Source organism: Rhinopithecus bieti, unplaced genomic scaffold (genome assembly GCF_001698545.2).
Source record: "Rhinopithecus bieti isolate Rb0 unplaced genomic scaffold, ASM169854v2 scaffold_62780, whole genome shotgun sequence".
NCBI classification, from domain to species: domain Eukaryota; kingdom Metazoa; phylum Chordata; class Mammalia; order Primates; family Cercopithecidae; genus Rhinopithecus; species Rhinopithecus bieti.
The window spans coordinates 98275-114454 of record NW_016823825.1 but is presented as its reverse complement, the minus strand read 5'-3'; the positions used below and the strand labels follow the sequence as shown (position 1 = coordinate 114454).

General features: G+C 35.3%; 1 protein-coding gene across 2 annotated transcripts in view; it reads left to right on the top strand.

The window, feature by feature from the left end:
- The window catches only part of HHIP (hedgehog interacting protein), a 97329-nt gene extending 81676 nt beyond the window's left edge, over positions 1 to 15653 (top strand). Inside the window, exons 12-14 of one of the 2 annotated variants that reach the window (XM_017861843.1) lie at positions 8984 to 9132; positions 12004 to 12132; positions 12964 to 15653. In XM_017861843.1, coding sequence (XP_017717332.1) covers positions 8984 to 9132; positions 12004 to 12132; positions 12964 to 12974 — 289 coding nt within the window. In that variant the 3' untranslated portion in view covers positions 12975 to 15653. Of the gene's footprint in view, positions 1 to 8983; positions 9133 to 12003; positions 12294 to 12963 lie in introns of those variants that run through there. The other variant, XM_017861842.1, reaches the window with a different exon arrangement.
- The last annotated feature ends 527 nt before the right edge of the window (positions 15654 to 16180 follow it).

Below are 16180 nucleotides of genomic sequence, written 5' to 3'. Positions count from 1 at the left end.
TTTTTTGTATTTTTGTAGAGACGGGGTTTCGCCATATTGGCCAGGCTGGTCTCAAACTCCTGGCCTCAGGCGATCTGCTCGCCTTGGCCTCCCATAGTGCTGGGATTACAGACATGAGCCACAGTGCCCAGCCTATTTATTGTATTTGTTAATATTAGTTGTCATTCCCCTGGGCTGTTTTCATCACAATAAAAATAGATAAAATCTGAAAATATTTCTCTATATTATTACATAAGCGATACTTGTGTCTAACATTTTTATCAATTATGGTTTATGAATTAAGTATTTAAGTTAAAAACTTGATTTTGGACATGAAATTCTGAACAGAATATATTTCCTTCTTTATATTAGGAAGCAATGGCATTGGCTTTTTTGTTATACCCTAATTATTTAGTTTTTATTTTTGTGCCATATCAGAGTAAGTACAGATATAATCCAAGATTCCTGATTTGATTAGTCCTGATTTCATTAGAAGCATTTTTTGTATGTCTCCTGTGTTCAATGATGTGCCACAGAGGCAGAGGATGAATAAAAGTTGGTCCCATCCCCTAAGGAGTTTATTTTACTTTAAACCAGGAGATTGCATATATTATTAAAATGTAAAATTATTATTTGAGGTAAAACACTTTGAAACAAAAATACTGTACCATAACACTGTACATTATACATTGCCAAGCTGATGATCCAGAAGTTATTGATGTAGGTAAAATCCACCATTATTTGGTTTCCCATTTCTGTTCTGCTACAGTGTGACTTTCTTTAACACTAATAAGCTCATGTACAAAAGAGAATCTCAGCATAACATGAAAGTAGTTATGCAGCTTTTCAAGCAAGACGTAATGAGAATTATAGGGAAAGGAACACGCCCTCAGTCTAGCTGTTGCACAGGCAGAAAAAGCCTTCTCAACTGAGCCATCAATGAAAAGTAAGTACCTGCACTGGGTTTCCGCCTTTCAAGATGCATCCCACAGCCTTCCATGGCTCTCTTCAGGGTACACATCCACTTTTCAGAGTTCCACTTCCATCATCATTTTGTTTTGCGTGTTTCTAATCTTTCCTGAAGCGACCTCCAGCTACTTCTGAGCTGCTTGCTTGGTTGCCCAAACTTTCTTCCAAGGTACCAGCTTTTGTTTTCATCACTGCTTTAGTTACAAAGCTGCACAGATCTTGAGGGGTCTGCCCCAAAACAATTCTTCCCATAAGCCCTTGTCTTAGTCAGCTTAGGCTGTTATAACAAAATACCTAGGTGGCTTAAACAACAGACATTTACTTCCAGTCATACTGGAGGAAATCCAAGAGCAGGGTTGCCAGCATGGTTGGATGCTTGGTGAAGGCTCTGCTTCTGGTTTGCATATTGCCACCTTCTCACTGTATCCTAATATGATGGAGAGAGAAAGAAAGCAAGCTCTCTGGTGACACTTCTTATAACGGCAATATTTGTATCATGGGGGCTCTACCTTCATGACTTTATTTAAATCTTACTTCTTCCCAAAGACTGCATCTCATAATGCTGTCATTTGGGGGGTTAGGGCGTCAACATGTGATTTTGGAGGGAAACAAGCAATCCATAACAGCCCACTTATTTTAAGTGCCATTTTGTAGAATACAATATTTTTCAGGAACATGTACGTTGAATTACAGTAGAAATGCCTATTTTTTCTATATTCACTGCTCATATTATAGTTGATCAGTTTCTAAAACTAGGATATTGCAAATATAATACAACAAATACCTATGGCAATTTGATAAAACTGGACATTGTCTATCTAAAAGCACGTAACATTATTATTTAGTTTCATTAATCTTTTCTCCTAGGATTTTCCTGTAAGATATTACATAACTTTTCACATCCTGATTTTCCCATGGAAATATATGCATTGAGTTAAGCTGATAAAACAAAGATGATACAGGAGATCCACATACCCTTTTAGATATTTGTGCACTGTGGTGATGTTTGTGTAGTGAGATTAATAGGACCTGAGATGTGGTTACGTTGCTACCTTTTTTCCTAAACTAAGAGGGCCAGTTCAGTGGAAAGAACACTGAACCAGGAAAGAGTTCCAGAATTCTCTGTAACTAGCTGTGTGAAAGCCACTTAATCTCTTCATACACTTTCTGATCTTTTAAATTTAAGAATTGCAAAGTTGGCCGTCACTCATGAGAATAAAGTTAAACATGAAAAATGTAAGTGGCTTCATTATTTGCTTTTATTATGGTTGCATCTTTAACCACAGAAGAAAATTAGATGGATATTTGTGAAATTTCTGACAATCTTCTTAGCAGTAGATAGTCAAACCTGTGGCTCAATTCACTAAATTACTACTGCTTTTGCCTCCTTTGAAAGGTTTAGTGCCAACTCAGTTTCAAACTGCCTAGGTATTAAAGCCAAGTAACACTGTTTATTAGTGAGCAAGTCAGTTCATCATGTGAGGATGAGACTTTTAAACAGCAGAAACCCTCAAAATGAAGGGAGTATTAGTCACAAAGAAGACAGCCAATGCCAAGCCCCACTTGTTTTCAACACATTTCAGAACAGAGAAATTTCTAGACACTATGTGAAAATAAGACAGAACATTAGCTTTATCTGTCCTAAACTCAAATTTTAGAAATATTTAGTACAAATTAAAAATTTGAATATGATTTATAAAGTACATAAAATCAGAGTTGTCCTTGAATTCAAATATTTTTTTTCCTCTTTATTCTAGTATCAGAGTTATTTAGGAATACATAAAACATATATTTCTGCAGCCTACATATGCTATAACGTCAAGGAAGGTATTCCTTAAAAATAAAATGAAAGCAGTAACTCTTGAAACATTTAATTTCTTGCTGTACTTCGAATAGAACTTGAAAAATACCATTAGGAAATGTATGTTGTTGTCAATACTGCCATTAAGTCGCAGTGAGATCAATATTACATGGTTACACAGGAATAGATTCCATTGGCTCCGTTCTTCTACCTGAAATATGATTGTATTATAAATATATGATTCCTCAGCAAAATTGAGTTTGTATAATGCATTGTTGTTTTTAAAGCTGCTACAAAATGGCTATGTACAAAATGGCTATGGCTGCATTAAATCCTTCAGAATATAGCATTCTACTCCTTATAAGTAAACTGACACTGAAGAAAGAAACACCAATACGACCAGGAAAAATTCAGTGAACAGCCAGATTAAAGACAATTACAAAGAAGAAGAATATCAGTTTGTGTACTGCCTTTGAGAAAGGCAATAAAAAGATGATACAGCAAGTACTATACTAGCACTTATTCCTATGCCTAAAGCTCCACAGATGGGAGACAGTAACAATTTATCCCATCATAAGAAATGTTTCACTTCCTTACCCTTTTTTAGGTAAAAGTGATGAGTATTGGCTTAAAAACGATGAGTGGTCAAGGATAATCACTGTGTATCAAATTGCTTACACCTTGAGAAAATTCATTAAACCATAGAATCTGCTGTGGCATTCGAAGACTGCCTCCTTGTTCAGGCAAAGACTCCACCCAGTTGGAAGATTTCAGAGCATTCTGTACTTGGAAGCACCTGAATACACTAATTAAAGGCCACGTTGATTCCTCCTGGCTGGGAAATGGACCTAATTTAGAAACAGGCCTCCCAAACTTGAATATGCATGTGAGTCACCTGACCATTGTGTTAAAGATTCGAAATCAGTAGATCTGGGGTTATGGCCTGAGATTCTGCATTCTGTGGAATGAGGATTTTGACTTACCAGTTTTTCCTAACTCATGAGAATGAAAGAAAGCATGGAAGAAAAGTAGTTTTTTAAATGTTAGAGTTGCAAGGATGCTCTTTTCCATGTGTCCCAGTGTGTCTATGGATAAAGAAGTAAGACAGTTCTTATGTCACCTTCCGCCCTTAAACATAAAGCTGTCTAAGAGAGGCTACAGAAGTAGTACATCTTCTGACACCCCTATCAGGATTTCACACATAAGTATTACTCTTGATCTGTATATCTTGTTTTACAATGAAATGAATTCAAAATCTGGACACCTCACAAAAATTTCAGAATGAGCTCCTTTCCTTTTTGTTAGACAAAATAGATTTCTGCAGTGCTCATTTGGAAGGGTGGTCCTGCTCAGACAGGATTTACCCTCGTACCTCCACACAGAATCAAAGGAATTCCCATGTATTGATTTATTTGTTCATCCCCTAAATTAAATATCATGAAATGAAAACCATTCATAATACCACTACCCAAAGACGTTCACTGTTGGTCTTAGCTATTCACAGAAAGTCATCACCTATAACGTGTGTTATAATAACTTATGCTTCTCAACTTCCTTTTTTTCAAAAAAGTATCCAAATCTTTATCCTACTACACAAAACAAGCCAAAGTTGGTTTCTAAGAATATTTTTTAAATTTCTGAAAACAGTGCTTTATACATTAAAGAATGTTGGACAGTTTTCTGCACTAGAGTTTTAGCATTTCATTATTTGTCATGCGTGAAGGGATTAGGAAATATGTTTTTCAGATTTAAATTAAATTCAAGGGCTATGGGGATAGCTGTGAACGAATAGACTAGATATATTCTTTTCTACAAGCCTAAACACCCTGTTGGGTAAGTTTTCTGTTTTGAAAGTTACTCTGACTTCATTTAGTAGAGTGAAGGGTCCAGAGGGTTAAGGAGTTGTTGTTTAAAAGACGAACAAAACAATTTAAATGATTCTAAATCATTTAAATGTATTAAATTAGATTTAAATAGATTTAATATATTTAAATCTGTATTTTAAATGTATTAAATAGATTTAATATATTTAAAGTTATTTAATATATTTAAATCTAATTTAATACATTTAAATCTAATGTATTAGATTGTACATTAAAGCACCCAATTTTCCAGTCCAATAAAAATAAGTATGAAAATGGGTTAATGCATCACAGATGTATACCCTAAAGTTTTGTTTAGGTCCTATCTAGGTGTATATATGTAGCACTTAAGTATATGCAAGATGGTCTATTTCAATAAGACAATAATAATAAAGTTTAAAGGTACTGTTTATTCCCTTTTTGTTTCTCTTTATTCCACGTAAAGAGGCCCTGTTCTTTTCAGTGAAAGGGAGAACGTCACCATTACAAAAAGTGATTGCAGGGGAATGGTTGGAATCACCAAAAATTTTGTCAGATGCTACCAAATATTAGAAAATTGAATTTTAATGTGTTGACTTAATTCTCACCTGGAAGAGAAGACAGTCCTATCTCTATCTCATGCTGACTTTGACTTCTTAACCTTCGGTTTATTTACTATGATTATAATTATTATCAAAATGTATCTTTCAGAATTAGTATAACTGCACCTTGAAAAAAACTTTAAGACAAGTTTATTTAGGCAATAGAAATACAATAAATGTTTTGTGTTTATGATATGAAAGTATAGCAATTAGATTTTAAGGATATCCCTCCCCTGAATGGCCCATATTTTCCTGATGTCTTTACACAACAACATAGAAAGGGCGCAAACACCCTTTTAAACTTCCATATTCTCATTAATTTCATTCATTCAACAGGTTTTTATTAACCATCTTCCATGTGCAACACATTCTTCTAGGTCCTGGGGAGTCACAAGAGATGAGAGGAAATATTTGTCCTCATGGAGTTCATATTTCAGAGAGTGTGTTTGAGAAAGTTACTACTATATAGATTCAATTTAATTTCTTTATTTTATTTATTTATTTTGAGACAGAGTTTCACTCTTGTTGCCCAGGCTGGAGTGCAATGGCATGATCTTGGCTCACTGCAACCTCTGCCTCCTGGGCTCAAGTGATTCTCCTGCCTCAGCCTCCTGAGTAGCTGGGATTACAGGCACCCATGACGACATCCAGCTATTTTTTGTATTTTTAGTAGAGACAGGGTTTCACCATATTGGCCAGGCTGGTCTCGAACTCCTGACCTCAGGTGATCCACCCACCTTGACCTCCCAATGTGCTGGGATTACAGGTGTGAGCCACCGTACCTGACCTAATTTAATTTAATAAACATTTATTGACTGACTTATGCAGAATTTTCCTATTTCCTATGAATATGAATACTTGAAGAAGATAAAATGCATGGTAGTATAAATGTCATCTCTCTATAACATCCCTTAAACTAGTTGCCTCCTCATCTGTGTTTCTATAATACTTCATGTGTGCCTGTATCATAGCAAAGATCACACTGCATTATACTTTTGTGTATGCCTATTTGTCTTATCCTCAGTGGTCTGTGTGAGGCTCAGGACCCTGTACTATTTATGTCTTATCCCCCTGAAGAGCTCAGTACTTGCCCAAGTAAATGATTGGACTTGAAGAGGATTGAGTATGTAGCTTCTGCCCTCAGAAAACCTTCAGTGAAGAAGGGGAAAAAAAAGATAAATAGCCTATTCCTGAACAGAACTCTGTAAGAGACAAGCAATCTTTTATGTAAATGTTCTTATTAAGGGAATCTTGATAGAGTAACAGTTTAAAAGAGAGAGGATTGATTTAATATAATAAGTACAGAATGTTATTTATCAACTATGTAGAACAAAAGAAGATAAATTCTCCTGGTATTTAAATAAAACTTGAGGGAATTACAATGTTTGTATATTACAGCTACACAGTCTTACATAAATTAAAGTAAATAAGCCCAGGTGTGAAATAATTACTACATCTGCAGGTAGACAAACATTTACCAAATTTTACGGAAAAAAAAAAAAATTTAGAATCTTCTCCCTAATCTGAGTTTCCATATGTTTGAATGTTTGATGAAAAATAGTCAAAGCATCAAATTGGAGTATCAGCAGGGAAACAGGGGTCACTCTCCCCAAAAGAATTGCCCTTCAGTATCAGATTCCTATTTATCACGTCCTCATTCCTTTTCCCACTGCCCGTGAATCAGTGTTCCTATACTTTGCCTCAAACAGGCAACATCTTCTAGTTGTTGTTTAACAAAGTTCACCTATATTCATGATCTAAATGATGCCATCTCTTTAGATTCACCAGCTTAAGGGTAAACCATCTTATGGGGAAGTATGTGAGGGTAGGTACCTGCAAATTTTGCATTGCCTATAATATGTAATAGATTTTTGACATACTCTATTTCTGGGTCTCTTTTCTTGAATGAGTCAGAAAGTGGGTGAGCAAGTGTAAGGAATAGAAATTAGATGCACAGAATTCTGCAATTTCAATTAGAATATTTGCTTACTGAATGCCACTTCGTAGATGATCATGGCCTACAACTCAGAATTTCATGGCTACTGAAAAACTGCTCTTCTTGTGGTCAGAAATGCCGCCATTGTCTCACAAATAAAATAAGAATTTTAAATGAGAAAGAAATAGAATATACTTGGGATACTCAAGAACAACAAGAAGAAGGCGAAGATTGTGTCCTTACTTTTCTTGGCATAGCCATTTAATATTTTCTCTGTCTTATCCCACTCTACCCTTACTCCCAGAAAGACACTTTTGAGGAACACATGGGAACTGTTAATGTTTTTTGAATAAAAGTATGCTTAGTGCATAGAATGCCTGCAGGACCTTTCACAGAAATTGACCATTCCTAGATTCAAATAAGAGGCTGAATAGATTTAAGGGTGTTTTCTGAATTGTCATGTTAGCTGCAGAACACAGCACTTTCAACACAGAGTGGGACTTTTCTTCTGGAGAAGAGCTAGGGAAACCACTGTACCTTTTAAATATTTTTGTTTTTAACATATATGGTTTATATGGTTTTGAGTCATTGTAGAAACAGTCTGTGATCAGGCCCCAAATTATTATCACTGTTCATATTGCCATAGGGACATAACAAGGTAACCTATCTCAAAAAAGCCGAGTCTGCAGGGCTTAATTATTTGCTTGTCTCAGAAAGCTCTGTAATTTACCTCTTGAGGTTTTGACCTGTAATGATCACCTTCTTCTTATGGTACTTAAGGTGTCCATCTGCTTGGCCATCCTAATGCTATTGATTTGACTGTCAATGAAAACATTTGTTTACATTCCTTAAACTGAAAAGAATCTTCTCACCGCACTGTGGCACAGGTAACAGCGACTGATAGGAAAGTGCCACTGCACATTTTTTCCCTGAAGATTAGGTAATGAGCAGTTGTGACCATGACTCCAACCTGACCCAGCTTGAATGACATCTTATTTTAAAACAGTAAGAACCATAAAATCTTCTGAAGGCATCTTGGTTTCTACTCTAAATGATGGCAATTGTAGAACAATTAAAATCTATGACATTTTACATTGCAAATAAGATGTTTCTGTTTGCTACTTTTGGCATTCTTTTTCCTTATAGCAGGACAAAATCAAGTTATTTATATATATACACATAATCTTGACATATATATAGATCAAAATCAGATTTTATATATATATAATCTTTACATATATATGGATTTTTCTGTGCATGGAGTTTAAACTTTGACTCAATAGTATACACACATATATTACGGTTGCTTTTCAAGAAAATCAGTCTAAAATATTATCTCAAAAGAAATGTAAAATTAAAACAAAAATTGATTCCAAAGCTTTTCAGGCTACAAGTCAGTTTGATGAATGCCTTCAGTCCTGTACTACTGCCAACTGTGTCAATAACAAGTGAAACTATCTCAGACACGATTCCTAAACATTTTGTAGATATGGGGAAAAGTTTTAAGATATTTATACATCTTTACTTTAAATATTGCAATTGTTAGAAATTCGTAGTTACCAAATGTGAAATATCAAATTAATTAAAGATAGTTTTCATCAATGGGTTTTGATCAGGATAAAGTTTCTTAGAATGTTTAATGTGTTTAGTTGGGTTACAAACTGGTTAGTTTGTTTCCTCACTGGTATGTATTTCCTATCCTTAGAAAGTTGTAAATCTGAGTGTCTTAAAAAAATAAAATAAAAGTCTCTCTAGAAAGTAAGAGGCATGCTTTGTAAACCACAGAATCACTAAATTTCATTCCACTGCTGGTTTTCAACTGGAATACACTTTCAACTATTGTCTTTTAATGTAGACCTTTAATGCCTGAGGAATGCAGAGCCACGGTTCAACCTGCACAGACACTGACTTCAGAGTGCTCCAGGCTCTGTCGAAACGGCTACTGCACCCCCACGGGAAAGTGCTGCTGCAGTCCAGGCTGGGAGGGGGACTTCTGCAGAATCGGTTAGTATTTTTGTTTTCACCTGAAAAGGACTGGGGATGAGTCAATCCTTAGGTACTCAAGAACTCAACACCGATTGTTTCTTCTACAATAATATAGTGTTCAAAAGTGTTTAGCCATTTACAATACTATTAATGCTCATCTGTTTCTGAGCTTGTAAGTAAAATCTTGCTCATTTTCTTAATGTAAACAATTCACTTATGTAAGTTAATTATAAATATACAAAACCTTTAAATGACTGAGTCCTTTCAAAAAGTCAAAAATGCAAATAGCACAACTAGATAATCTCTGTGGGCCTCTCGATCCTGGGTTCTGAGATTTCACACTAGCCAATGACATAGTGTTTGCCAAACCCCTCTCCAAGCACTAGCATTTTCCAGACACCCCGTAAATGCCCTCCCTGCCTTTACTGCTTGCTTTCCTACCACAGCAGACTAAAAACAGGGCTTTTCAGTGGGTGTTATTAAATAAAAGGGGAAAATGCAATTATCTAGAGACATATTACGAGATTTTTTCATGCTTTTTGCCACTCCCCTGTGAACCATCAACTAGGTGTGCATCTGCTCAGTGAGAGCAAAGGAGATTTTTTCCAGGGTTGTTCTAGCCTTTAACTTGATAGTTCCTCAATTATGTGCAGTGATGTTTAAGTTCTACTTGGTGTAAAGTCAGAAAATTAGATAAATTTAGAAACCTAGAGTTTAAAATGTGTATGCTGAAAATGCATAATTAACAATCAGCATATACCATCACTTAGAAAAGATTTTGATCTCGGTTATTTCAAATATTAAAATACTTATTGCCAATGAAAATTAAAATATCAAATTAACATTTAATATTACTTATTCATAAATGCTATCTTTTTGTTTGTCCTCAAGATGTATTTCCAAGAATTATAACTATAACTTGTCTATTTTATATTGCCCAACAAAATAACCAACATTTAAAACCACACATACAGGATACATTTTAAACTTAAATTGCTTCAGCATTAATAACATTATGTGTTTGATTAATACTCTGGTTATGTATCTAGGAAGGAATTATCAAAATTAAAACTCAACAGAAATTAAGTAATTACATTATTTAAAACAAATGCTTACATGTTATTGACCCACCCTCTCTACCTTTTGTTAGTTGACCAAAATATGAGAATCAGTATTCAAATGTAATGATATTCAAATTACTGCTAATATATTGTCTTTCTGCTTTCTTTGCTGCCTGACAATATCTACTTTCTCTGCTTTTTTTTTTTTTTTCCTTTTTTTTTTTGAGATGGAGTCTCTCTCTGTCGCTAAGGCTGGAGTGCAGTGAGGCGATCTCGGCTCACCGCCACCTCCGCCTCCTGGGTTCAAGTGATTCTCCCACCTCAGCTTCCCGAGTAGCTTGGATTATAGGCGCCCACCACCATGCCCTGCCAATTTTTGTATTTATAGTGGAGATGGGTTTTCACCATGTTGGCCAGGCTGGTCTTGAACTCTCAACCTCATGTGATCTGCCACCTTGGCCTCCCAGAGTGCTAGATTACAGGTGTGAGCCATCATGCCCAGCCTCTCTGCATCTTTTAGTAACAGAATATAACATAAAGTGTCCATTCTGTTATATTCCCTGCTTTGCATTTTGCCTAATCTCTTATGTTACCTGAAGCCTGCTAGTAACAGTGTGTTTAAATGAGGGTGAATGAATTATCTTAAATACAGTTGGCATTATACAAACCTTAATAGATACTAATAATAATTTGTGATATAAATGAAAATAGACATACATTGAGTTAAATAAAGTTTTACTCCATGAGGTACTTTCATTTTTACACTGAATCAATTTAAATAGTTTGAATATATAACATTCACCAAAACCATTCTATAAAAGCAATCTGTTTATTTGGGATGTTTTGGACCCAATCAAGAATTTTATTCATGTACTCACATTGTTTACTCATCTCCCACAGATTTAAAACATAAAATTGTTTATTTTCTGCTTATTTTTTCTTTTCCAGGTGTCAAAAACAGACCCCTGGAATTTGATTAATGTAATTGAAAGGTTAAAATAACCCTGTCTTGTCAAAACATAGGGAAATGTATTGAAGGAATTTGACTCCATCCACAGTGACTGTACTCCCCAGATTTAATCAGAAAATGGCAATTTATGTATCCAATTTTACATCTCATTTTAGCAGTATATCTTTACATTCCCCATTTATATTGTAGTGGTAAAAATTCTTTAATGAATAAATTCTGTGCTGTAGGGTAACCCTGAAAAGGTTGGCTCAGAACATCCTTTGTTGGCCAATTGCACTGACTCCAGAAAGGGACTTCAAAGTGTCATCAGAGAGCAAAGCATATGCTGCCTGCCCCTGGAAGCAAGAGGAAGGAAGAATCCAAAGGAGTTTATATGGTGGATATTCCACCTAACCAAAATCCCAAACTGATTGTTCCTTTATGTTACATTGGAGACGCTTGAGCCTCTCTGTCTCCCCCTCAGGCTGGGTCACTCCCATGTTGAGATCCTACCTTGAAGGAATGGGAACAGAGTTTGGGAGGCCCTCTGTAGAGAATGCTCCTGTGGAGCAGAGATTTTGAAGGACTAAAATCTTCATTTTAAACAGAATTAATTTTGCAAAGGGTTGCAACTGTTTCTCATGATCTCCGCTTCTCTAGAAATGTCTCTCGTTCTCTGCCGAGTTCAGGCCTCCAAATAACTATGGGTGTAAAAGCCCGTTTGCTACTGGTATATTTATCTTTCAGATCATTTTGTAACTATCTCCCTCCTTTTTTCCCTCGCTTCCCTTATTCAGCAATATTTGTAGGTCTCATGCTCGGTCTTGTTTCTGACACACAGAATGAGAGTGTGATGTTCTTGCTCTTTTTCTCTCCCAGCAAAATGTGAGCCAGCATGCCGTCATGGAGGTGTCTGTGTTAGACCGAACAAGTGCCTCTGTAAAAAAGGATATCTTGGTCCTCAGTGTGAACAAGTGGACAGAAACATCCGCAGAGTGACCAGGGCAGGTATTCTTGATCAGATCATTGACATGACATCTTACTTGCTGGATCTAACAAGTTACATTGTATAGTTTCTGGGACCGTTTGCATATTCCTTTCCAATGGGCATTTATTTTTTAGCCTGTCATAAAAAAAAAAAAAAAAAAAAAAAGACTGTTATCCTGCTACACACTCCTGTGATTTCATTCTCTTTTATTAATTTAAAAATGATTTCCAGAAATGTGCAGATCCTCTGTGTGTATGTCAGCATGTTTGTTCACATATGCACATACACATACTCATAATCCCTATATACGTTGTTACTTAACAGATGATTTTTAAAAATATATACTTCCTTGGGCAGAGTAATTTACACAGAAATTCCACTGTAAATTGACAACGAATTTTTTATGTCACTAGAAGAGATTATTTGACTTCCTAGGAATCTTCTGTCAATAATCACTAAAGTCAACTTTAATAGAGTTTTGAAACATTACTGTGCAATCTGATGGATCTAATAAAAAAGGCAATATTTTTATATTAAAGTACTATACTAGGAGAGAATGTTTCAGAACTCCCTGATGAATTTCTAAGTGAGCAACTTGATATAAAATTGTAATCTTCATTTTGTCAGTGTATCCAATTACAGAATGTTACACTTACCTTTTATTGGCTGAGAAATCTGATTACTTCATCTTAATCTCAAGATTGTTTTCAAGTGTTTTATAATTAAATCATAACAGCATATTTTAAAATCAGTCTTCCTAAAAGGTCTGCTTTTATTGTATATTTTATTTAACAATAGGCACTGGGTTTGTGTTACATATTTATATATTTTATTTTATTTTTATAATATAGACATCACCTAGATGAAACACCTTTACCCTGTCCTGTAAAACACTAAAGTTACATTTTTCACCAACTTAATTGGAAAGAAGGGGAGTGAGAAAGCAAACAGTCTTTAATGTGCTGTGGATCTAATCTAGCAAGGTATCCTTGTGCCAACATGTAATCATTAACGACGGAAGAAAAAGCAAGAAAACAGCCAATTCTTATAAAATTCCAGCATTAAACATTTGTAAAGTGCTTTTCACCATAGCAAGACTGTCAGAGTCCATGTTATTAGAATGTTGCAGATTTCCACTGAATCGAACCTCACTGGAGAAGAGCTCACTTGTTTTTTTAAAAATCTTGGCTATGTAAGCTGTCACCTGTACAAATTTTTAACATAATAATTCTTGCCAAATAAGACTTTAAATGTACGTGTTCCTTCAGAACTCAATGAAAATACTCTTTGGTTAATGTATCAATAAATTTTCTGTAAATGTTCTGTTCAGGGTTTTAAAGAGATGACATGTTCTGACTTAAAACTGCAAAAGTATAGTAGATATTTTCCTCATGGTTTTCAAAGCCAGCTCTCCACGTTTGGATTTTAACAAAATATAAGGCCTCTTTGCACTACTGAAAAAACACATCTACTCATGACAAGTGCATACCCACTATGGCTGTCCTTCTGTAAACATCTATTCCTCTAGAATCTAAATTGTAGAGCAGTAGAGATTATGCAGCACCAGCTGACTTTCTAAACCTGCTCCTTACCTTTAGGAATACAAGCCTCAATTTAAAAAATATGTTGCAGCTAGTATTTCTCTGTTGTTTTAAGGTGAGAGATTTGCAGTTAAAGCCCAGTAAGCATTTATATAGAAGCCACAATGTAGAAAGATTGGTTAAGTACACTGCTCTTGTCTTCCATATATGATTACTTAAGTTTCAAGTGACCTCATGCCAAATGGAAATGGGTTGAGAAATCTTGGTTCAGTGCTTAGTGAACAATAGCCTGCATTAAAAAGTGCATGCATAATTTTGCACAATTTAGATTCAATTGACAGTCTATTCAAAGAAGTCTCAGGATTAAATGAGCATGGAGACCAAATTGCCCTCTTACCCCAGAAAAGGGGTGGTCCCTTCTAGTCACACTAACACTTCATTGGCCCAACAGTGTGACAAATCTTGCAATGAACCATGCAGTAGCCTGCATCTGTAGGTTAATAGCAATCTTTTGTCTCCATTGCTTTCTCTTCATAGCCCTTTTACTGAATTCCATCACAGAAAGTTTTACAATTAAAAAAAAAAATGTCCTGACAACCATTTTTGTAAATGGACCTACCATCTAATCATCCCTTATTCAACGTGGGTGACATTAACAAAATGTGAACTTCTTGTGAGGGAGCCAGCTGTCTAAATCTGTCAAATCGTGCAGTTTTATTACACATTCTCCAATTCTTCCTAGCTTCCCTGAAAACAATAAGGATACTGCTATATATTCAGTAAAATCTAAAAAAATCAAGCATTTCTTCTTACATCTTTAAACTTTCCATCTCCTCCCCAAAATAAAAGGTGTTCTATTGCCTTTAGTTCTACTGTTTTAAAATATCTATATTAAGTTGACCAGGCCCAGATTTTAATACAGCTTTTTCCCAAGTGAAAGATTTTCAAGTGACTTAGAAAAACATATGTGCCCCAGGTGTCACTGCCTTTCCTTTTGTGAGTCGTTAGAATAAAAGACCAAATTCTTCTCAAGAGAGGATAGCAAGATCCACGGATGTTAAACCAAGCAAAGAAAGTAAAGTCATTGGAGTCATTTATTTCTGTTCTTAGGAGAAAAGTAGATAGCACTGGCTAATTGATGGCAACATATTTTAAATTAAGTGGTCAATTCAAAAAATCTCTTTGACCTTTTCTTTCAAGTAGATTTTTTAAATGCATGACTGGAGAATTATCTTCAATGATTCATGATGAGAGGCAGGTAGGAATTGGTTAAGAAGTATGAGCTAGGAAAAAAATATTGTTTAATCACATGAAAGGCAACATCTGCTCAGTTCATAAAGCACACAATCTCAAATGGAAGAAACAAAGGTTCTTCGTAAGAATGCTGATGCATAAGATAAAGACAAAATAATGCAAAAGAAAAATGTATATTATTATTCCCTTGTCCATTCTCAAGTTTAAGCTGTGGTTGTCAGTTGAATGTGAAATGACATTGTAGTTGTTTTAAATGGTTGGAAATAACCTTTCTACTACTGTTTCTGCCACACTGTTGTCCTGGTTCATAAAACCTTGTTTTCTTGACAGTTATTTAGGTAATAAAAGGAATGCCAATTGGCAGATCTTTAAGTGAAAAGGAGAAAAGATTTAAGAAATTGAGTGATGGCTAAAAGTGCTTCCATCCATAACTTTTTTTCTTGGATTTTTTTTCAATGTAATTATTGTAAAATATATTTTTTACTTTATCACAAAGAATACTCGGAAGTTTTCTCAGATTGATGAGTATCTCATAAAGAGTAGAGAAACCAACACATACAATATACACACACAACCTAAATAGAAAACTGTTCTCTTTGTTATTTGCATGCCCCAGCGCAGTTACTTCTTCCCTATTTATTTCTTTGAAAATGATTACAAAATAGTATACTAACAATTTTAATCCATTTGCTGTTTTTTGTTTTGTTTCATTTTGTTTTTATTTGTTTGTTTTGTTTTGTTTTGAGACGGAGTCTTGCTCTGTCACCCAGGCTGCAGTGCAGTGGCATGATCTCAGCTCACTGCAACCTCCGCTTCCTGGATTCAAGCAATTCTCCTGCCTCAGCCTCCCGAGTAGATGGGATTACAGGCACCCGCCAGTATACTCAGCTAATTTTTTGTGTGTTTCTCGTAGAGACAGGGTTTCACCATGTTGGCCAGGCTGATTTCAAACTCCAGACTTCAAGTGATCCAGCTGCCCAGGCCTCCTGAAGTGCCAGGATTACAGGCGTGAGTCACCACGCCCAGCCTCCATTTGCTTTTGATACTGTTTTTATCTCTGAGTTATAAACTATACAAGCTTACCAGGTGTAAGGTGTGAGGTTAGATGCTACATCTAGGAGCGTTCAAGATATACATTAATTTAAACTTTTATTAGTCCAACTTTCCACTAAAACTCTTAGCTTTGAAACATAAAAGAGAAATCAAGCCCAGATTTTTAGAGGAAAGCTAAGGTATACCATTGGCAGTTGTAGTTTTAATTTTAGTTGACTGA